The sequence below is a fragment of the Saccoglossus kowalevskii genome, chromosome 10 (assembly GCF_978046115.1).
Source record: "Saccoglossus kowalevskii chromosome 10, keSacKowa6.1, whole genome shotgun sequence".
Classification (NCBI taxonomy): Eukaryota; Metazoa; Hemichordata; class Enteropneusta; family Harrimaniidae; genus Saccoglossus; species Saccoglossus kowalevskii.
Window position 1 is genome coordinate 9,982,840 of NC_140650.1, and position 25,778 is coordinate 10,008,617.

A 25,778-nucleotide genomic window follows, 5' to 3' on the forward strand; every position below is an offset into this window, starting at 1 on the left:
GTACATATTTACACACCCTTATACTCCTTCAAATTGTCTCTAAGAGTCGTGAATAACTTCCATTTTTTTCTACATTCCAATTAGGTGATTACTATCAAACTTGTATATATGTTTATTCTGTATGCATAGATGGTCTTCCCACATCCTGCTTTGCATATAAAAGGCAAACTATGTGTTGTATATCTATGTTTTATGAATGAATCTCACTGGGAGACTTCACATTTTTATTCAAATTTATTTTTCTGTCTTGTACAAATCTATGTATGCTTAATACTTGATGGGTCAAAAAAATGTATGGGTAGCTGTTGTGCCTGTAAGTATGTATAATCAATTAAGGTCTCCAGTACCATACTGATCACACAATCCATATATATGTAACACTAATTTAAAAATTAGTTATCGGCCATTTTTTTCCCCACTTAAGACGTGCATCTGAAATTGTCTAAAAGCTACACTAACATGTCAGCTTGTTATGTCAGCGGCAACATTTATTAAAACATGCAACATTCATGGCGATTCTGTCTCCTCTGCTAGTCTTCGTTTCTTAGCATAGTGTTCAATACGAGTTTCAAGACTGTCTACAATAAAATAAAAAAACAGGCTAGGAATTATGATACAAAGATTTTCAATGGCATTTACCTTCTCTGAACCAGAGAAAAGGTAAACTGAGTGTTTAAATTGAGTAGATCAATAGCATAGTCTACTTACCACACACTGGTCTATTCATCAATGGCCTGTAATGTCATGGTATACTTACCACACACTGGTCCACACATCAATGGCCTGTAATGCCATGTTCTACTTACCACACACTGGTCCACACATCAATGGCCTGTAATGCCATGGTCTACTTACCACACACTGGTCCACTCATCAAATGCCTGTAAGGCCATGGTCTACTTACCACACACTGGTCTACTCATTAATGGCCTGTAATGCCATGGTATACTTACCACACACTGGTCTACTCATCAATGGCCTGTAATGCCATGGTATACTTACCACACACTGGTCTACTCATCAATGGCCTGTAATGCCATGTTCTACTTACCACACACTGGTCCACACATCAATGGCCTGTAATGCCATGGCCAACTTACCACACACTGGTCTACTCATCAATGGCCTGTAATGCCATGGTCTACTTACCACACACTGGTCCACTCATCAAATGCCTGTAAGGCCATGGTCTACTTACCACACACTGGTCTACTCATCAATGGCATGTAATGCCATGGTCTACTTACCACACACTGGTCTACTCATCAATGGCCTGTAATGCCATGGTATACTTACCACACACTGGTCTACTCATTAATGGCCTGTAATGCCATGGTATACTTACCACACACTGGTCTACTCATCAATGGCCTGTAATGCCATGGTCTACTCATCAATGGCCTGTAATGCCATGGTATACTTACCACACTGGTCTACTCATTAATGGCCTGAAATGCCATGGTCTACTTACCACACACTGGTCTACTCATCAATGGCCTGTAATGCCATGGTATGGTCCACACATCAATGGCCTGTAATGCCATGGCCAACTTACCACACACTGGTCTACTCATCAATGGCCTGTAATTCCATGGTCTACTTACCACACACTGGTCTACTCATCAATGGCCCCTACTGCCATGGTCTACTTACCACACACTGGTCTATTCATCAATGGCCTGTAATGTCATGGTATACTTACCACACACTGGTCTACTCATCAATGGCCCCTAATGCCATGGTCTACTTACCACACACTGGTCTATTCATCAATGGCCTGTAATGTCATGGTATACTTACCACACACTGGTCCACACATCAATGGCCTGTAATGCCATGGTATACTTACCACACACTGGTCTACTCATTAATGGCCTGTAATGCCATGGTATACTTACCACACACTGGTCTACTCATCAATGGCCTGTAATGCCATGGTCTACTTACCACACACTGGTCTACTCATCAATGGCCTGTAATGCCATGGTATACTTACCACACTGGTCTACTCATTAATGGCCTGAAATGCCATGGTATACTTACCACACACTGGTCTACTCATCAATGGCCTGTAATGCCATGGTATGGTCCACACATCAATGGCCTGTAATGCCATGGCCAACTTACCACACACTGGTCTACTCATCAATGGCCTGTAATTCCATGGTCTACTTACCACACACTGGTCTACTCATCAATGGCCCCTACTGCCATGGTCTACTTACCACACACTGGTCTATTCATCAATGGCCTGTAATGTCATGGTATACTTACCACACACTGGTCTACTCATCAATGGCCCCTAATGCCATGGTCTACTTACCACACACTGGTCTATTCATCAATGGCCTGTAATGTCATGGTATACTTACCACACACTGGTCCACACATCAATGGCCTGTAATGCCATGTTCTACTTACCACACACTGGTCCACTCATCAAATGCCTGTAAGGCCATGGTATACTTACCACACACTGGTCTACTCATTAATGACCTGTAATGCCATGGTATACTTACCACACACCAGTCTACTCATCAATGGTCTGAAATGCCATGACCAACTTACCACACACTGGTCTACTCATCAATGGCCTGTAATGCCATGGTCTACTTACCACACACTGGTCTACTCATCAATGGCCTGTAATGCCATGGTCTACTTACCACACACTGGTCTACTCATCAATGGCCTGTAATGCCATGGTCTACTTACCACACACTGGTCTACTCATCAATGGCCAACTTACCACACACTGGTCCACACATCAATGGCCTGTAATGTCATGGTATACTTACCACACACTGGTCTACTCATCAATGACCTGTAATGCCATGGTATACTTACCACACACCAGTCTACTCATCAATGGTCTGAAATGCCATGACCAACTTACCACACACTGGGTCTACTCATCAATGGCCTGTAATGCCATGACCAACTTACCACACACTGGTCTACTCATCAATGGTCTGTAATGTCATGGTATACTTACCACACACTGGTCTACTCATCAATGGTCTGTAATGTCATGGTATACTTACCACACACTGGTCTACTCATCAATGGCCTGTAATGCCATGGTCTACTTACCACACACTGGTCCACTCATCAAATGCCTGTAAGGCCATGGTCTACTTACCACACACTGGTCTACTCATCAATGGCCTGTAATGCCATGGTCTACTTACCACACACTGGTCTACTCATCAATGGCCTGTAATGCCATGGCCAACTTACCACACACTGGTCAACACATCAATGGCCTGTAATGCCATGGTATAGTTACCACACACTGGTCTACTCATCAATGGTCTGTAATGCCATGGTATACTTACCACACACTGGTCTACTCATCAATGGTCTGTAATGCCATGGTATACTTACCACACACTGGTCTACTCATCAATGGTCTGTAATGTCATGGTATACTTACCACACACTGGTCTACTCATCAATGGCCCCTACTGCCATGGTCTACTTACCACACACTGGGTCTACTTATCAATGGCCTGTAATGCCATGGTCTACTTACCACACACTGGTCTATTCATCAATGGCCTGTAATGTCATGGTATACTTACCACACACTGGTCTACTCACCAATGGCCTGTAATGCCATGGTCTACTTACCACACACTGGTCCACTCATCAAATGCCTGTAAGGCCATGGTCTACTTACCACACACTGGTCTACTCATCAATGGCCTCTAATGCCATGGTCTACTTACCACACACTGGTCCACTCATCAAATGCCTGTAAGGCCATGGTATACTTACCACACACTGGTCTACTCATCAATGGTCTGTACTGTCTTGGTTTACAGCCCATTACAAGTGATGAATTGTGTTTCAAGATTGGAGGATATTTATCTTTCCATGCCATCAATGCCTTACTCTCACCGTCTTTATTTTCCTCACATTTGTCTATAAATGGCATTATGTTGAGACCTGTCAACATTTTGTTTACAATCACTGCTCTGTAAAAAATGATCCATAGAATTATCCAATGAACACATACATAGAGTACCCGCGACACAAGAGTTTATCCCATACAAACGTACATGGAGTACCTGACACAAGGGTTTAGCCCATACAAACGTACATGGAGTACCTGACACAAGGGTTTATCCCATACAAACGTACATGGAGTACCTGACACAAGGGTTTATCCCATACAAACATACATGGAGTACCTGACACAAGGGTTTATCCCATACAAACGTACATGGAGTACCCGACACAAGGGTTTATCCCATACTAACGTACATGGAGTACCCGACACAAGGCTTTATCCCATACAAACATACATGGAGTACCTGACACAAGGGTTTAGCCCATACAAACATACATGGAGTACCTGACACAAGCGTTTATCCCATACTAACGTACATGGAGTACCTGACACAAAGGTTTATCCCATACAAACGTACATGGAGTACCTGACACAAGGGTTTATCCCATACAAACATACATGGAGTACCTGACACAAGGGTTTATCCCATACTAACGTACATGGAGTACCTGACACAAGGGTTTATCCCATACAAACATACATGGAGTACCTGACACAAGGGTTTATCCCATACAAACGTACATGGAGTACCTGACACAAGGGTTTATTCCATACAAACGTACATGGAGTACTTGACACAAAGGTTTATCCCATACAAACGTACATGGAGTACCTGACACAAGGGTTTATTCCATACAAACGTACATGGAGTACTTGACACAAGGGTTTATCCCATACAAACGTACATGGAGTACCTGACACAAGGGTTTATTCTATACAAACGTACATGGAGTACCTGACACAAGGGTTTATTCCATACAAACGTACATGGAGTACCTGACACAAGGGTTTATCCCATACAAACATACATGGAGTACCTGACACAAGGGTTTATCCCATACAAACGTACATGGAGTACCCGACACAAGGGTTTATCCCATACTAACGTACATGGAGTACCCGACACAAGGCTTTATCCCATACAAACGTACATGGAGTACCTGACACAAGGGTTTATCCCATACAAACATACATGGAGTACCCGACACAAGGGTTTATCCCATACTAACGTACATGGAGTACCCGACACAAGGGTTTATCCCATACAAACGTACATGGAGTACCCGACACAAGGGTTTATCCCATACAAACGTACATGGAGTACCCGACACAAGGGTTTATCCCATACAAACGTACATGGAGTACCTGACACAAAGGTTTATCCCATACAAACGTACATGGAGTACCTGACACAAGGCTTTATCCCATACAAACATACATGGAGTACTTGACACAAGGGTTTATCCCATACAAACGTACATGGAGTACCTGACACAAGGGTTTATTCCATACAAACGTACATGGAGTACCTGACACAAAGGTTTATCCCATACAAACGTACATGGAGTACCTGACACAAGGCTTTATCCCATACAAACATACATGGAGTACCTGACACAAGGGTTTATCCCATACAAACATACATGGAGTACCTGACACAAAGGTTTATCCCATACAAACGTACATGGAGTACCTGACACAAGGCTTTATCCCATACAAACATACATGGAGTACCTGACACAAACCCATACAAACGTACATGGAGTACCTGACACAAGGGTTTATCCCATACAAACGTACATGGAGTACCTGACACAAGGGTTTATCCCATACAAACGTACATGGAGTACCTGACACAAGGGTTTATCCCATACAAACGTACATGGAGTACCTGACACAAGGGTTTATCCAATGAACACTTACATGACATGGACTACCTGACACTGAGTATCTGTTCTGAACAATAATTGACACTATAGTAGCGAATATACATTACATAATATTCTTTACTGAAACCAAAAAACTGAAACTGACTTACTTAATTATCTGTGATGTCCATCTTTTCTGTAAATGTTCGATATTGAGTTCTTGATCCTCTATGAGAGTCAATAGTATAAAGAATGAGCAGCATACAAGATGTGTTCAACATGGCACATAGAAACACCACATGGGTATTATTATACTATGTGGCCATAGGTAATGTGTTCATAGTGCCTATTGACAGCCATAGAAAAACCACACATGGGTATTATTATGCCCTGTGGCCATAGGTGGTGTGTTCATAGTCTATTGACAGCCATAGAAACACCACATGGGTATTATTATGCTCTGTGGCCATAGGTGGTGTGTTCATAGTCTATTGACAGCCATAGAAAAACCACACATGGGTAGTATTATGCCCGGTGGCCATAGGTAGTGTGTTCATAGTCTATTGACAGCCATAGCAACAACACATGGGTATTATTATGCTCTGTGGCCATAGGTAGTGTGTGTTCATAGTCTATTGACAGCCATAGCAACAACACATGGGTATTATTATGCTCTGTGGCCATAGGTAGTGTGTGTTCATAGTCTATTGACAGCCATAGAAACACCACATGGGTATTATTATGCTCTGTGGCCATAGGTGGTGTGTTCATAGTGCCTATTGACAGCCATAGAAAAACCACACATATGTGTTATTATGCCCTGTGGCCATAGGTGGTGTGTTCATAGTCTATTGACAGCCATAGCAACAACACATGGGTATTATTACATTCTGCGGCCACAGGTGTTTTGTTCATAAAATCCATTGACAACCATAGCAACACCACATGGGTATTACCAGCTCTGTGGCCATACATGTAGGTGGTGTTTTCATAGAGTCTATTGACATCCATGGAAAAACCACACAAGTAGTATTATGCTCTGTGGCCATAGGCGGTGTTGTTCATTGAGTCTATTGACAGCCATAGCAACAACACATGGGTATTATTACATTCTGTGGCCATAGGTGGTTGTGTCCATAGTGCCTATTGACAGCCATATCAACAGCACATGGTTTTATCAGCTCTGTGGCCATACATGTAGGTGGTGTTTTCATAGAGTCCATTGACAGCCATAGCAACAACACATGGGTATTATTATGCTCTGTGGCCATACATGTAGGTGGTGTTTTCATAGTCTATTGACATCCATAGACAAACCACACAAGTATTATTATGCTCTGTGGCCATAGGCGATGTGTTCATAGAGTCTATTGACAGCCATAGCAACAACACATGGTTATTATTATGCTCTGTAGCCATAGGTGTTGTGTTCATAGTGCCTATTGACAGCCATAGAACAACCACACAAGTATTATTATGTTCTGTGGCCATAGGTGGTATGTTCATAGAATCTATTGACAGCCATAGCAACACTGCATGGGTATTATTATCCCCTGTGGTCATAGGCGGTGTGTTCATAGTGCCTATTGACAGCCATAGAAAAACCACACAAGTATTATTGTTTTGTGGCCATAGATGTTGTGTTCATAGTGTCTATTGACAGCCATAGAAAAACCACACAAGTATTATTATGCTCTGTGGTCATAGGCAGTGTGTTCATAGAGTCTATTGACAGCCATAGCAACAACACATGGGTATTATTACATTCTGTGGCCTTGGGTGGTGTGTTCATAAAGTCTATTGACATCCATAGAAAAACCACACAAGTATTTTTATGCTCTGTGGCCATAGGTGGTGTGTTCATAGAGTCTATTGACAGCCATAGCAACAACACATGGGTATTATTACATTCTGTGGCCTTGGGTGGTGTGTTCATAGAGTCTATTGACATCCATAGAAAAACCACACAAGTATTTTTATGCTCTGTGGCCATAGGTGGTGTGTTCATAGAGTCTATTGACAGCCATAGCAACAACACATTGGTATTATTAAATTCTGTGGCCACAGGTGTTTTGTTCATAGCAACAATAATGTAGAAACACCACATGGATATTATTACACATTTATTGTTTAAATCGTAGATGTTCTGTAAATGCATTAATTATACACTGAGTTTTAATTTTGCTAATTTTGCGGACAGTTAAATTCTGCTAAATTTAAATCCATGTGAACATGTAAAATAACAACAGAACTTGGAAACTCGTAAACCTAAAATATCAAAATAGTGCAATTAAATCTTAGTGAAAATAAATAGTTTTACAGTATATTTTCTCATTGTTTAAGGTAGAGATGCAGTTTATTTGGCTTGCTTTTTAATTGAGTAATTAGACAATGAAGATGGTATTATATATCCAACATGTTATATATTTTCTGAAAGCTTATTATACAAACTTTGTAAAACTTGTCTTTATTTTAAATATCCAGAATGCGTTTTTGATTTTGGGTCAAAAATATGCTTTTTTGGACAAAAGTGGTTTAAAAAAAATTAGCTTAAAAACTTCAAGTCCATTTGTGGGTAAAATTACATCACTGGATACCTTGGTATACTACTAATTCAAATGCGTCCACTCATCTCTCTAACGACTTTCAAAGTCGCACAGCATGACCTCAAAGTTCACTCTTTTCTATTTTTGCATAATTTATATATCCATGTTAATTGCGGACTTGTTATTTTTGTTCCACTCGCCGTAATAAACTGTCCGGACGCATTTTGAAGGGGGAACACCTTGTCAATAATGTGTGAAAATTTCGAGGCAAATGACCAAAGCGTCTATCAGCTATTTTAATTTAAAACCCAAGAATTCACCAAAAATAGAAGACGAGAAAAAGGCTAATTTGCATATTTGCGCGTTAAACCGGGATTTACTGCTTTGTCATACTTTGTCATACTTTCTAGACTATTGAAATTGAAAGTTGACGTATAGACATAGACATTTTATGTAAAATCGTTGGACCAGAACAACTGCTCTTGAATATATAAATCAGAAACACGTCATTCATACCAGTGTTTTGATGGGGTCGGTAAAAACACATGGCAATGCCCAGTAAATATGACGTCATCTCATGAATTATTAAACAGGGGGCGGTCCTAGGAAGGTGACCTTTTATCACAATCAAAACATCATGGCTTCTCTTCGATGTATTTTCAATAAAAAATCTACGAGTATTTCAGAGCCTATGGTTTACCGTGAAGAGTACAAAGTGGGATATTAAATTATTTATCCTTGATGATTTTTATGTAGTATTGAGAACCAACTCCAGGAAGCGAACGCACAATAATGAATAATCGCGTAATCCTAGAATCGAAACGCGAGGCACAGAAGTTTTGTTCATCGTTTCCAATCCCATTTTTCCCACTGCAACATATTTGTTAAAAGAAATATTTGAATTATGTTCATTTTTTAAGGAGGCATTTTTTTATTTTTCCGATTTTGGCAACGCCTTATTCAGGGATTTTCTAAGACAGTCGCAGACAATCAGCGCACGGATGTACGTACAAAACATGCTGTTGTACTACCGGCGACGGCCGCCTGCAAGAAGAGAGCTCCAGCTCCTAACGTAAAAGTTTTAAAATTCGACCGGTTTTAAATAATTAGTGTTGGAAATCTGACATGTTTTAAGAGTGCAAAATTAAGGTGCATTTTCGAGCGGTCGAATTTTTCTGAATAGAAATCGGCAAATGAAAAAAAATAGGAGTGCTAAACAGTGTGCTTCGGTAAAAATGGAATGTCCGTCAAATTTACGTAAACTTTTCACGGAAAAAGCAAAGGACGTGGCCGTGTTGCAGGCTAAAAAACTCAAAAATCAAAACAAAATCATCAATCAGTAAGTATTATGACAAGGAAAGCAAAACATCAGACGCGGAGAAGCGGTCAGCGCGTCAAAAGAGTTGTTACCGTAATGTATCAAGTTATCTCTCTCTGTGATTTATTTTTCATTGAAATTATTTGGTTGTTTTCAATTAATTTTAGCGTACCTTTGCAATTTATTTTAGCATTGTCAGTTGTTTGCTTTATTGAATTAAACGGAGTTCGTCGGTTGCAAACAAAGCTGTCTCGCACCACCGAGCAAAACTTGCGAATGATCAAGTACAGGTATCCATTGGACAAAAGATACACAAAAGTTTGTATCTCCCCGACCCAGTGCAATATATCTGGTTAGAATCAAAGCTCACGTGTCCCTTATTTGAGGGACTAGATTCTGCCGTAAATTCGGGATGGGATTTAGAAAAAAAATAAAATGGGACTTTTAAGGTGTATTTTGGCGTCATTTCAATCATTCCTAATGCCTAAAATAGAGTCTAAGTTTTACCGTAGTAATTGACGCCTATTCAAGAGTATGATGTTTATTGTGACTAGCGTGAATGGGTAAGCTTCGTTTCGACTATGAGCAGTTATCACTGTAAACAATGTTAAATTATTCTTCACATGCTCAGTTTATTTTTTGAGAACAATTATTTAAAAATAAAATCTCTCAGTCAATCGGGAACTCGGATTCATGCCTTCAGGGAAAGTCATGTTTGGACGCTCACATCGATTTGTTTTTCGTTCGGTGGGCTGATGCCTTCAGTGTAGCTTTTGCATCTTCCGACATAGAAATCATCTGAATCTTCTTTCTACCTCTCTTTCTTTTCACACCACGCATAATGTAATGATAAAAATTAAGAAAAAACGCTGAGGAAATATAATGTTTGGTTTGCTAGCGAGCGAGAACTGATTTGAGAATAATTGCACATGCGCGTGAATTGAATGAACTATGACCCGTACAATCTCGATTTGCATATTGTCAATCAAGGTCTTGTTATTTGGTTACTCATGCAAATTAGGCAATTGGACATAAACATTGCCACGTGTGAGTGTTTTTTATTTTTAACCAGAAAATAAACAGCAATTTTAACGGTGTTCCAATAAGAATTCATTGGTCAAATTTTCACAGAATGTTCTTTAGATAAAAATCTATATAAAAAACGAAAAAAACTATTTTTGATTGAAATTCACAAATAAAGTGCATCTCTACCTTAATCTAGGAGAAAAACACATAAAAACGAAAGTATCATAACATTGTTTGAGGGCAGTCTTACCTTGTTCATAAATCCAATTTATATTCTCATATTGACAGTCGTATAGAACCAATGGTAATTCTGATGCCATAGGATACTGTGGTTTGCATGGATTCTCTGTGATATCTAACAACTCATCAATTACCTAAAAAGTACAAAATATATTCAAAATAAATGATTCGGTCAGATAAACTAAATATCATGATATTAAGTGTCAAACATATTGAAGTTGAAATGTCTGGACTAAATTTTGGCTGAAACAAGTAGCAAAGTAATAAACACAAAAAATCCTTCAAAATTTCAATAGCAAGATAATAGTTACAAGGAAAAGTGGATAAATAAGTTTGTTAAAACGAGTTTTGCCCACAAAAATAGAAGTAATTTTTTTTCGATAAAATAACAATAACAATAGTCACTGTGCCCTCTAACATATTAATTGTTTTTTTAGGGATCCTGAATCCCCCCAAATCAAGTCAGCTTGTTGTCCTGCTGTAAAGGTTGGTCTTCATGCACCCCCTATTGTTTTCTCACTTGATATCAGCAAATTTACAATTTAAATATTTAGAATATTTCTGTTACCGTAGATTTCTCTTTACACTGCCCGATAAGAAATAGTATGGCCATAATACATCTGACTTGATGGTAAAGAAATGCTTGTCCCTTTATAGTAATTTCATGCATCTGAAATCCATTTTCACTGTGAAATGAACAAAGAGAATAAAGTTGCAGTCGCAGGCAATGAGAATGACATCATTTCATTAGCAGCATGAATTTATTTAACCCATCAGCCTAAACAGAACCATATCAGACTAACATATACATTGTACCGGTAAGTAAAGCAGAGCAAACTGCCAAATTTCAAACACAGGCTATAGTCACTGTATATGTACATACCCATCATCCAGAGAAACAATGTCAATTCTTAGTATTTTTCTCACAAAATTCACAACACCATTTGCAACATCCATCTAAATATACAAGGAAAACATTTTGTCAGATAGCAATAAAAATAATAAGTCATTGTCAATAGCATAGGGACACGATTGCATGACTACCAAGGTATTATCCATAATATTGACCAACTTGTATGAGATATGGCTCTGTAAAACTGCATTTGTTTAAACAAAATGACTACCAGTCATTTTTTTTTGGATATGAATGTCTGGTACATGTGTGAAATTTGAACTTGCTCGATCCAGGTGTTCTGTGAAACAAAATGGCCACCAGTTGGCCATTTTGAACCAGATCCAACAATAATTATGTTCAATGTATGCAATTGGTTTGAACAGAATCCATCAAAGCACAACCGAGAACTAGTTCAAAAAAATTTAAAATTTAAAATGAAAATGATTTTGATACATTTTCAGGTCTTAGAATGGCTGCTATTCAGGCATTTTGAATTGGATCATAAACAGATACATGCGCTTATGTTTGATATGATGTATGATATATGTGTCAAGACACATCTGTTATAAAGATTCAAAACTGGATTGTTTGCAACAAAATGGCCACCAGTCAGCCGTTTTGAACTTGATTAAAAAAAAATGCATGATTGTGCATATGTCTGATTTATATCTGATGTAAGTTTGAAGTTTGAACTTGGTCGACCCAGGTATGTATGAGATATGGCTAAATACAAACAGGACAGACACATGCACACACAGACAGAGGTCAATCCATAAGTTCTTATTTTTGGACTACACTCGAATGGAGGCTACTAAACTTGATGGACAGTAATGTACAGGTGTGTTTTATAACTCATCACAAAACTTTAACTTTACCTTGCAGAAATTCCTGTAGTCATGTTCTCCTACCAACTTCTGAGCTGCAATTTGCATAAGCTATATAAAGAATATTTATACAGACAGTTGAGTTGAAAGCTCCTTTTGTTTCATTTAAAAATTCAGTATTTCAAATTCCTAATTTCAGAAATCAATATACATATAATTCAAATGTCTACATATACTGGTTACATGCTGATGTCTTATAGCTGCAGTTTATAATCATTTTCATTCACAATCAATCAATTCATGTGTCTACATGCAGACATACTTGTATGTCTATTTCCATTAGGATTCCTTCCTCCTGAATTTAACGAATTTAAAGCAATAACGTTAAAAGAACATATGTCCAAGATATACAATTGCCTTCAATCTGTACAATTAATTAAGCTACAAACAGATACATCTAATTCTTGAGATGTCGAGCTTTAAACAAGATTCATGCAAAGTAATGATCAAAGAAAGCTTAGAAAGAACTCCCATGTGCTGAGAGTATTGGAGACACATTAAATATAATTCGAAATTACTTAGCTGAAAACTAATTATGCAAATCAGAAAATTAATATGACCAGATTTGAGTGTAAAACTAATGAGGTCTGCGCAATGTAACAGAAAATCTATGTCTCCAAGTTTAATTGAAATGTGATTAGAACCAAAAAATTATGAATTATTATGCTTATTAGGGAATTAATATGAACAGATTTTTACCCCAAACTAATTAGGTTTGTACATTGTCCTAGAGCATCTTTGTACTAAGTTTCATTGAAATGGAATAATTAGTACCGTGAAAACTCCAAAATCTCGACCCCTCTAAAAATTCGGCCGCCTATTTATTTGCCGGGGTTCGGTGTTTTATTTACCTCCAAATTTTCGACTCCACTAAGAATTGCCGACTCATTCTTGTTCGAAAATTGCGACCAGTTTTAGTTTTCCCCCAAACGAAAAAAAACCCGATGTGAGCGTTCAAACGGGACCTTCCTCGAAGGCATGAATCCGGGTTTCTGATTGACTGAGAGATTTTTATTTTATTGGTAACGAAAATATATTCTAAATAAACGAAGTTTCAAATAAAAACGAACACAAAAATCTCGGCATGCTGTGTTTCTGAATTGTTGATTATTACTGTACTCAGTAGTGATTATAATAATGTACACAAAATAAATTTGTTGAATGGTTATGAAATACAAATAAAAGTCAACTTAGTTTCATCGTAAGCGAATGATTCCGGTCTCGTATAAACGTTTGATGCTGTAGGATATCCGCCATGTTCTCTTAGGTCAAATAGGTCAAATCGCTAATTAACCAATCAAAAAGCTGGATGATGCCAACGTGTTCAAATTACCATAGCTTATTTAAATATGTTAATGTTATTGAACGCAATGCGGAAGAGATTGGTGTTGTAGTACGATATTTTGGCTTGGATTTTGATGCGAAAACGGCATGATTTTTTTTAAATAAAAAAAATAGTTGTTTTTAAAAAATAAACTGGTCATCTGAAGAATAATTTAACATTGTTCACAGTGATAACAGCTCATTCTCGAAAGGAAGCTTACCCGCTCACGCTAGTCACGATAAAAATCATACACGTGTACTCTTGAATAGACAGACGTCAATGACCACGGTAAAACTTACTCTATTTTAGCCGGCAGGATTGATTGAAATGTCCAAAAAATGACGCCAAAATACACCTTAAAAGTCCCATTTTATTTTCTTAAATCCCATTTTATTTTTTAATCCAAGGGCGAATTTACGGCAGAATTTGGTCCCTCAAATAAGGGACACGTGAGCTTTGATTCTAACCGGATACATTGCACTGGGTCGGGGAGATAGTTTGCTAAACTTCCATGTATCTTTTGTCCAATGGGTACCTGTACTTCGAACATTCGCAAGTTTTCCTAGGTAGTGCGAGACAGCTTTGTCTTTTGACCTATTAGTTTTGTGCTGACCTCTTCTCCGCGTCTTGATGTTTTGTTTTGCTTGTCATAATACTCACTGATTGATGACTTTGTTTAGATTTTGAGTTACAACTCGGCCACGACCTTTGCTTTTACCATGGAACTATATGGTTTATAGTTCCATGCTTTTACCGTGAAACATAAGGAAGTTTACGTCAATTGACGGACATTGCATTTTTTAAAAACTAATGAAGCACACTGTCTATCATCTCCATTTTTTCATTTGCTGATTTCTATTCTGAAAAATTCGACCGTCCGAAAATGCACCTTAATTTTGACTCTAAAAACACGTCACATTTCTAACACCAATTATTTAAAACCGGTCGAAATTTTGGAGTTTTTACGGTGCTTTAGATATCAGTGTGAAAGCTTAAAATTGGTTAATTATGCAAATTAGGTAATTAATATGTACAGATTTTAACCCACAATTATTCAGGTCTGTCTATTGTCCTACAGCATCCATGTACATTCATTGATATGTGATGTATAGTACCTGAGATATCAGTGTGAAAGTTGGTTAATTATGCAAATTAGGTGATTAATATGCACAAATATTTACCGGAAACTAATTGGGTCTGCATAATTCTAGATTCATTGAAATGTGATGATTAGTACTTTAGATATCAGTAGAAAAGCTGAAAATTAATTATGCAAATTAGGTAATTAATATGCACAATTATTTACCCTAAAACTAATCAGGTCTCTGCATAGTCCTAAAGGATCTATGTACCAAGTTTCATTGAAATGCGATGATTAGTACTTGAGATACCCGTGGAAAAGCTGAAAATTAACTAATTATGCAAATTAGGTGATTAATATGCACAAATATTTATCGAAAACAATCAATCTCTGCATAGTCCTTGAGTATGTAAGTACCAAGTTTCATTGAAATGTAATGCTAACTACTTATATCAAATGCTGAAAATTAATTAATTATGCAAATTAGGTAATTAATATGTACTGATATTACCATAAAAACTATCAGGTCTGTGCAGTGTCGTATGACATCTATGTACCAAGTTTCATTGAAATGTGATGATTAGTACTTGAGATATCAGTGGAAAAACCGAAAATTGACTAATCATTATGCAAATTAGGTAATTAGTATCCACGGATTATTACCAAAAACTAATCAAAACCTAGCATTAGTTCAGAGCATCTATGTACCAAGTTTCATCAAAATCCAATGAGTGGTTGTTTAGATATCAGTGGTACAGTCATGGAACCACTAAAAAATAGCTAATTATCATGCAAATTAGGTAATTAATATGCACAGATTTTTACCAAAAATTAATCAAATCTGCGCATATGTTCAGAGCATCTATGTACCAAGTTTCATCAAAATCCAATGAGTGGTTCTTTAGATATCAGTGGAACAGTCATAGAACAGCTAAAAAATAGCTAATTATCATGCAAATTAGGTAATTAACGAGCATGGATTTTTACCAAAACCTAATCAAATCTGCGCATTGGCCCAGAGCATCTATGCACCAAGTTTTATCAAAAACCGATGTATGGTTCTTGAGATAGCAGTGGAACAGTCGGACACACATACACACACACATACACACATACACACATACACACATACAGACACACTAACTGCAAAGACTCCCATTTTGTGCTTCGCACATGGGAGTCAAAAACCATTGTATATTCTATCAAATAATCTAATTAGGAATAAATAAAAAATATCCATATGAAATACAATCTCTCAAAAATGGCCAGTCAAAGGTCATGCAAGTGAAAAAAACAAATTGATGTACAGATGTAGTTACATGTCTGAGATATAAAATGACAGATTGACAAATGAGCAGATAAAAATAAGTGCTCGTTTCTGACTTCTATCAAGTACTAAAACAGCTGAATTTACATCCTTTGAAACTCGTACAGAATAGCATCTTCATCTTCACTGTGCATGGGTACCTGAGTTGTCATTAAAGGCAGCGTGGTCCCAATTTCATATAAACACACAATGCATTGTAAATGATGCCACCACATACACATCTTAATCTGTCCTTACCTCAATATTTAAATCTCCTTTAGGAAAAAAATATTTATATGTCCTGCTACGAGCACTGAATCTGTAAAAACAGAATACTTTATTCAATAACAGTCATATAGGAATCACAATGTCATATGAAAATAACTATTGACCAGCCAATAAGGTTTCAACACACTGTCACATGACAACAACTATTGACCAGTTGTTTTCAGTATGCATATTATTCGTGTATATAACTAAAATAATGGAAATTAGAATCTTGCAAAATATCGACAAAATAAATAAAAAAGGTTATTTTCATTCTTTTAAAATAGATTGAAAATTTGTTGTTCCCTATATGCAGCCAATAGGTTATATATAACCTGTATAAACTACCGTACTCTCATTTTATATGTGTGGTTGACACCAGTATGCTGTCATGTTCTAAATTAATTTGAAGTCCTACTTTAGAAGTTATAGATGAAATCATTTCCTCAATTTTTTAGATGCTACAAGTATGGTGTCATACTTTACCCATAAATCTTGTCTAAAGGCATGTCTAAAATATTAGGATGGACTGACAAATGGCCAATCCCAATTTGGACTAAAGACCTATAAATTCATTCTCCTGCATTTGTGGTAGTGTCAAAAGTTTAAGATTTAAGATTTTATTCAACAATTGAATTACCTTGCATCGAAATCCGGATCTACTGGAGTCCATGCTAACACTCTTAACTCATCAGGAAGAACTTTATTTAAAATATGCACATATCGGATTTCTGTTGACTTATCCCCTAAACAAATGATAAGAGGAAAGCTGAAAGCATCTGCCAGTCCTCCAATAGTTATTACGTGGTATTTACCCTTGTAGTCTACACCATATGTCTAGATTACGGCCAATGCCATTGTAACACATACCTTGTCTCTCAGCAGCACTACCATCAGGTTTAATTTTCACACCTGTACCATCTAATAAATTAGTTCTGAGATCAATTGATATGACTTGACTGAAAGCACTGACGCCTTTATCTGTTCTTCCACACCTAGAATAACATGATGACTGCCTGTTTTCTATTAACCGTGTTTTCTGGAAAGCATCAAAGAGCATTGCCTGCAATGAATACATTACAAATTTTTGGAAGTTAAAGTTGGAAACAGAAATGTATTACTACCTCCTTCATGTGGTGGTGCATGTTTACATGACCATCATTTTTGTTGTCTATTTCACCCGCTTCTAGGAAATGCTGAAAAATCAGAGCGAGCAAAAACAATGATCACAAACTAGGTTTGCGCAGATGACGACCCTCTCGCTTTAAAATATAAGCGTTGTTATTTTGTGGTAGAGCAGGTGTGAGTGATGTATGGTAGATGTATTTGTGCATGGTGGATGTCTGTTCGATGTGATAAAATAAATAACACATGGTTATTCGGACAATATCACGATTTGTTGTCCTTCAGGCTGGTGGTCATGACCATAATATAGATAATATAGGTAACAAATCGTGATATTATCCTCACAAACATGTGTTATTATTTAAATAGAACACTTTCCCAGAAGTCAATGATACAGTGTTTTACATGTGTATGGGAAGCAACGTAAAATAGAACACCTGATATTTGTCACATGACTAACTCTACTTACTAAATTAAAATTAAAAAATGTTGTCACACTGAGGGCGCTATCTTATAATATGGTGTTATAAAAGAAACACAAAATGAATGTAACAAGAAAATGCATTCGTACTCACCTCAATTGTGTTATTTTTTTCATTATCCTGGCTGGCAAATCCCTGGTAATCCCATCCCAAATATGCTATCTTAAGCGCCACATGTCGTGTGTTATATCTACAAACAAAACAAAACAGAATTAAATACATGGTTTTCATAGCGATTGATGATTTCCAAACTGTTATGGTAACTAGAAAAAGTTTTATGACAGAGTCAGCGCAACAATGACAAACATTAATATTTTTCCTAAACCCCAAGATACAAGCAAGATACCATTAATAACAAAAATGCATGCATAACCAGCAATATCAATCCCACATTTACAACTGAACATGTGTATAATTTTTTGGTTAAGTATAGAATTATCTGGACTAATAATTTATGTGTGTATAGTATACAGCATATAGTTGTATATCGATGTCAAGTAATGGTATAAGGAAGAAAACTGGTGTACAGAGGTATCATTTACCCAAACTAGTTTTTTTAATGATGTACTTCAATTGAAGCAAAAATCAAAGAAAGCTTGTGTGCTGAGAGAGTATAGGAGACTTATTAAAAAATCATTAGCTTTCCAAACAAGAAGCTTGGCAACTAATATTTGGCTGTTATTTGAGAAACCATGTGATCCACATTATTGAAGTTTATAATACACTTGATATTACATCTGCGATTTTCAGTTTAATTTATTCCAGAGCACCTCTACCACAAGTTCAATTCAAATCTGATTTTTTGTAATATCAGAAATTGGCTAATAGTAATAAATATGCATGTTTTTCATTAATAGACTAATCATGTCTTTGGATTACTTCAGATCATTGATGAACCAATTTTTAATGAAATGTGATGATTATGCGCACATTGTGCAAATTCAGAAATTAGTATGCTTGAATTTCAATCCAAATAAATTGCATAAATGCAATAACGGTAATTAGTTTTTGAAACAAATTTGATAATTATTATGCAAATTAAGCAATTGTTATGCATAGATTTCAACCCCAGACTAATTTGGTCTGTGTATTGTTCCAGGGCACATACCAAGTATCATTATAATGTGATGATTAATGATTCTTCAAAAAAATGGAAAGCCAAAAAGTAAAATTATCATGCAAATATATAAACTAAACTAAACAGGTCCTAGAGCATCTATGAAAAGCCAGAAATTGACAAATGATTATGCAAATTAGGTAATTAGTATGCACAGATTTTTACTAAAAACTAATCAGGTCTGTGCATTGTCCCAGAGCATTTGTGAGTGATTCATTAGATATCAGTGGAAGAGTCTTGAACAGCTAAAAATTAGCTAATTATCACACAAATAAGGCAATTTTTATGGCTTTCAACCAAAACCTACTCAAATCTACATATGGTTCTTGAGATATCAGTGAAACGATATCTTGGGAGCCAAAAATTAACTTTCAGAAAATCAGCCCAGAATTCTGGCATATTAATATTTATTATTATATAATAATTGTAAATGTCTGCATCATTGCTAATGCAAATTAGATCACAAAGTCCAATAATTATAAAAATTTACATTTTGTTTTCTGTTTGCCATCTTGAATTGTTATCATTACCAGCATAAACAACAACAAATCAGACTTGTATCTACTCTTAACAGACTAATTGGATTTGGATTTGTAGAAGTGAACCATTAAATCATCAAATAACACAGTCCCCGTTAAGTTCTCTTTGTGCTCGTCATATTAAAGCGGAGGGGTTGTCGCGAGCGTGTCCTTGAAACTTGAGTTCCAAGTGGCGTATACAACAGATTGTTTATTTACATCAAAACACGTGTTTCGTGTCATAGTAATATGGCCAAAATAAAAACAGCCGTTATTCAGCCATCTTTGATCTGATTATGAAACACACTGATATGTATGATGTATGTGCCAAATACGAATGAAAATGGTACATAAATTGTGGAAATATAGTAGGCCAAAAAGTCAGATGGCTGTCAATCAGCCATCTTTGACCAGATTTTGAAACAAATTGTCATGGACATGCATCCTAACATGTATAAAGTACATGTATGTGCCAAATTTGAATGAAAACTGACAGAGCACGTCCAAGATACCGCATAAAAAAACAAAAACAAGATGCCTGCCAGTCGACCATCTTTGATCCAATTGCAAAATAAATCATCATGGACATGTATCCTAACATGTATAATCTATGTACCAAGTTTGAATGACAACTGACAAAGCATGTCCAAAATACAACATTTTCAAAAAACAAGATGGCTGCCAGTCGGCCATCTTTGATCCAATTGTGAAATAAATCATCATGGACATGTTTCCTAACATGTATAATCTATGTACTAAGTTTGAATGAAAACTGAAAAAGCATGTCCAACATACAACATTTTCAAAAAACAAGATGGCTGCCAGTCGGGTATTTTGAATCGAATCGCTAAACCACTGCATGTGCATATGTCCCACATAAGGTACTAGGCACATGCAAAGAATGAACAGAATCGGCCTACAGGATTCTGAAATATGACGTTGGATAGACTGACGCACGGACAGACGGACACACGGACGGTCGGACAGACAGACTCACGGACGGTCGGGGACATGTATCCTAACATGTATGATCTATGTACTAAATTTGAATGAAAACTGACAAAACATGTCCAAAATACGACATTTTCAAAAAACAAGATGGCTGCCAGTCAGCCATTTTGAATCGAATCGCTAAACCACTTCATGTGCATATGTCCCACATAAAGTACTAGGCACATGCAAAGAATGAACGGAATCGGTCCAAGGGATTCTGAGATATGACTCCGAACGGACGCACGGACACACGGACAGACAGAGACCTAATTATAAGTCCCCGTTTTCGGACTTCGTTCGAACGGGGACTAATAAAAAATATTTACCGTAGCAGTGAAAATTGAAAGGTTTACAATAATTCACAATAAAACACATTTTATAATACTTTGTGATGTTATTCAAAACCTACCTGGTACTTACTTTGTGATGTCATTCGTTACACTTTGTGATGTCATTCACCTCACTTTGTGATATCATTCAACTTATTTAGTGATGTCATACCTCACTTTGTGATGTCATTCACTTCACTTTGTGATGTCATTCACCTGACTTTGTGATATCATTCACCTGACTTTGTGATATCATTCACCTGACTTTGTGATATCATTCACCTTTGTGATGTCATTCATCTCACTTTGTGATGTCATTCATCTCACTTTGTGATGTCATTCATTTCACTTTGTGATGTCATTCACCTCACTTTGTGATGTCATTCACCTCACTTTGAATATCATTCAACTTTGTGATGTCATTCAACTTACATTATGATGTCATTCACCTTTATGATGTCATTCACCACATTTGTCATGTCATTCACCTCACTTTGTGATTTCATTCACCACACTTTGCAATATCATTCAACTTTGTGATGTCATTCAACTTACATTGTGATGTCATTCACCTCATTTGTGATGTCATTCACCTCATTTGTGATGTCATTCACCTCATTTATGATGTCATTCACCTCATTTGTCATGTCATTCACCTCATTTGTCATGTCATTCACCTCACTTTGTCATGTCATTCACCTCACTTTGCAAATATTCAACTTTGTGATGTCATTCAACTTACATTGTGATGTCATGCACCTCATTTGTGATGTCATTCACCTCATTTATGATGTCATTCACCTCACTTTGTGATGTCATTCACCTCACTTTGAATATCATTCAACTTTGTGATGTCATTCAACTTACATTATGATGTCATTCACCTTTATGATGTCATTCACCACATTTGTCATGTCATTCACCTCACTTTGTGATTTCATTCACCACACTTTGCAATATCATTCAACTTTGTGATGTCATTCAACTTACATTGTGATGTCATTCACCTCATTTGTGATGTCATTCACCTCATTTGTGATGTCATTCACCTCATTTATGATGTCATTCACCTCATTTGTCATGTCATTCACCTAATTTGTCATGTCATTCACCTCACTTTGTCATGTCATTCACCTCACTTTGCAAATATTCAACTTTGTGATGTCATTCAACTTACATTGTGATGTCATGCACCTCATTTGTGATGTCATTCACCTCATTTATGATGTCATTCACCTCATTTGTGATGTCATTCACCTCATTTATGATGTCATTCACCTCATTTGTGATGTCATTCACCTCATTTATGATGTCATTCACCTCATTTGTGATGTCATTCACCTCACTTTGTGATGTCATTCAACTTACTTTGTGAAATCAAATGGTCTGGGCTTCTTCTTTGTCTTGATAGGTTTTAATCTGCAATTACCATCAGCTGCTGTTGCTTGGTAACCTTTTAAAGCAGTAATTTGTGATTGCAGTACACTTATGTGGTCAATCAACTCCTGTAAACAACAAAACACAATTCCATATTTTAATGTTTTCTTGTCACCAGAAGAAATGGTTTCTACCAAGAAATCGTGTGATTTGAATTGAATACCATATCATCACAGTTAAAACAGATCAATATCAGAGCTACTAATATGATTATTCGAGGTAATAGGTGAAAGAATTTTTCTGAAACATAATTGAAATTTGAATATCATGGCATTGTAATTGAAAGCATACGGTGGCAGGGATTGAAATAGAAAAGCATGCATAGTTTGCATGTTAGTTTTGATAATTGCCTGCTTAAAGCTCAATGCAAAATGCACCAAATATTGTTTAAACATTATTGAGGAAATTTAATTGTTAATTCACTGTCATCAGACTGTACCTGTATGCAGCTAGCAATCGTCTGTTTTTGATTGTGTTGTTTTGGGACCATATGGCCTTATATAGGGGTCATCAAAACACAAACGCAGTATAATTACTTTGACTATCATACCTGTGGCTTTATCTGCAGTCATGGATAAGTGACTGCATGAGGCAGTCAGTAGACAAAATTTTTGGATTTTCAATTTTTTTTAATCTACACATATTTACCAATAATATTGACTTATTTTTTTATTTATTTATTTTCTACATGTTGCATGCACGTCATGTTTAGTGTGTGCACCAATATATTTCAAACCTTGAGTAGGGATCTAGATACTACCAACACTAGCACTGTAAGAGCCGATGGTTTATAGTGAAGATGCTGATATCACCTGCTAGAGATCATAACCATACATTTCAGGCAAAATGTCTGATTATATGGAATAACTACCTAAGACAACAATCATCAATTGATATGTGACAGATTAGGTTATACAATCAACTATTTAAGTATTTTATGAATTTAAGAGAAGACATTATTATTATTATCAAATTAGGCCAGTGGGTGCAGGCAAGTTATATGAGGACTGAATCCAAATAAACTGATCAGTACTATTTGAGTTAAACAGCGCTACAACAATGCTGGAAAATCACAGTAGTAGTGACTTTCCTATGTACCCCCACCTCATATTCTAACTTTAACCCAACTCCTACCCTATTCAAGTAGCCTACTGAAAATAATTGTATAATCCCATCTTGAAGACACCATGCTGGGGTGAACTTGGAGGTGATTAGTTTTTGAGTGGGGTTTGCCTGATATTTGTGCAACATAGGTTGCAGCATTTGCCAAATGTAACAACGCTAATTTCCAAATTCCTCTCTAAACCCCGGAGGAAGAGACGGACTAAAGCGCTAGCTTTCACCTATTTTCAAGTTAGCCCTGAGTATTTTCAAGTTTGATGATGTGAGTTTGTCTATCAGTACACAGTGCACAACTGACAATACATTAACAGCTATCGAAACATATATTTGAGACTCACTTCCTTGGAGCAGGCAAGTAAATCTTGTCGACGATCTAGAGTAATTTTACTACTACCACATGTTCGGTCCACTTCATCTTCCATCGTGGATTTGGTTCTACCGGTAATAACAATGAATGGTGGCCATGGTGGCTGTAACCTTTGAACTTAAGTTTCTAGCTTGACGTGGTTCTGAAGCAATTACAAATATTTAAATGTGTTTTGTCAAAACGATTCAACAGAATGCTATTACTGTGTGTCTGTAGAAACCGAACTGAATCGAACGAGTATAATTCTCTTGCGAATACCGTAACAAATAAATGCCATCTGCATCCCCATTATCCACCACAGAGGGCGTTTTCCACGCGCGTGACTCCTCGCTTCAAAGTAATAATAATAACAAGTAACCTGTAGAATACTGTGTGGGTAATATTTTTTATATTGATTTTTGTTGCATTTGCAGCAAATAGTTACCAAACAATGAGAAATCTATAGGATTGAATATACCCCACAGCTGGCTTCACATGCATTGTTCATAGTTCATATGGTGCTTACACCAGGATTTAATTACAGCACCTAGGCGGTATGTGGTTACAGCTTAATGTTCGAGTAATCGCAAGAAATTGACATGACAATAGAAATTCATTAAAGACTGCCCTCCCATGCAATTAACAGCGAGTGAAATTCCTGGGATTGAAACATATATTTTGAAGTCACTGATGTAGGCAACGAATAACTGCAAGTTGACATAAAGACGAGGTAGTTTATTTAATCAGTGGTAAACTAGAGGCTGAAATTATAATTAATTTGTTTATTTCAATTTCTCCTGACGTCAAATAGAATACACTGGTGAAACACGGTAGTAACTGTGGGTGAAAGGATGTTTTGGGGTGTAGTTTACATTGTATATGGAGTGGTAGGGTCGGGTGTAATGTGTTCATTTCCAACTATTATGAAGTCACGTAGAATTTCACTTAATTTATTTTTGCTGACATGTTTTCAAGCATTACATGTGAATCTAATTTTCACTGCGCTGTGTCTCAATATAGTATGAGGGAAATGGCATATTCACTGGAATTTATTTCAGGGGAAAAATGTTTTCAGTGATAATGAAGTATTATGACAGATACCCTCCCCGTGGCTTTCATTGCGTATGGAAGTTATTTTCACGAGTGATGCGGTGTATCCTGCTGCCGTACTTTCACGAGCGAAGCCACGGGGGGGGGGGGTTCTGTTATTATACACATGTCCCATATTTGATTATTTCATATTAAAAAACGAACGTGCAACAAACCGGGATAGAAATTTAGATCGGGGAACCCAATTGCCCATTAATATGCTCCAAGACAGTGCTGCGACCTAGCAACGCTTGTCAGTGTAGAACGCGTGTCGCTGTACGTGTGAAAATAAAATAATCAGACGTCTAATTTAAGTCATTGTCCGAATAAATAACTCGTGGATGTTTAAGCGCGGTGGTCGTAGCACAGCGCGTGTTCGAATTTCATGTAAATAAACAATGTATTTTACACGCGTTGTATACGTCGCTGTGAGTCCCATATCGAACAGGACGCGACACGACGACTGTCGCCCTTTAGTTGGGACCACGACAGAACCAGAACTTAAACTGGGCGACTACGATACACGGTTGATGTTGAAGTTAAAAGTTCCTCCACAGATCTGTGCATTGGCAAACATGCCGTGCAACTGCGGTACTCCACTGACGGAAT

At 37.0% G+C, this 25,778-nt stretch overlaps 1 protein-coding gene across 1 annotated transcript; it reads right to left on the minus strand.

Moving 5' to 3' along the window:
- Positions 1-215: 215 nt before the first annotated feature.
- On the minus strand, positions 216-24,366 carry LOC102801695 (tRNA pseudouridine(38/39) synthase-like). Its single transcript, XM_085504224.1, has 13 exons — positions 24,073-24,366; positions 22,544-22,680; positions 18,312-18,408; positions 17,482-17,674; positions 17,252-17,357; positions 16,603-16,663; positions 12,625-12,684; positions 11,738-11,811; positions 11,423-11,540; positions 10,865-10,988; positions 5,895-5,952; positions 3,781-3,980; positions 216-578 (listed from the first exon to the last, which is right to left on the minus strand). The coding sequence occupies exons 1-13, from the start codon at positions 24,154-24,156 to the stop codon at positions 508-510; spliced, it is 1,383 nt and encodes a 460-aa protein (XP_085360350.1). The 5' UTR covers positions 24,157-24,366; the 3' UTR covers positions 216-507.
- Positions 24,367-25,778: the final 1,412 nt, after the last annotated feature.

Excerpts from the sequence above, each read along its gene's own strand:
- LOC102801695 (XM_085504224.1), bottom strand. The coding sequence starts at position 24,156 with ATGGAAGATGAAGTGGACCGAACATGTGGTAGTAGTAAAATTACTCTA. Across the intron at positions 12,685-16,602 it reads AAGGAGATTTAAATATTGAG|CTTATGCAAATTGCAGCTCA; the intron begins GTAAGGACAGAT and ends TTCTTTATATAG. Across the intron at positions 11,541-11,737 it reads ATTGTTTCTCTGGATGATGG|TGAAAATGGATTTCAGATGC; the intron begins GTATGTACATAT and ends TTCATTTCACAG.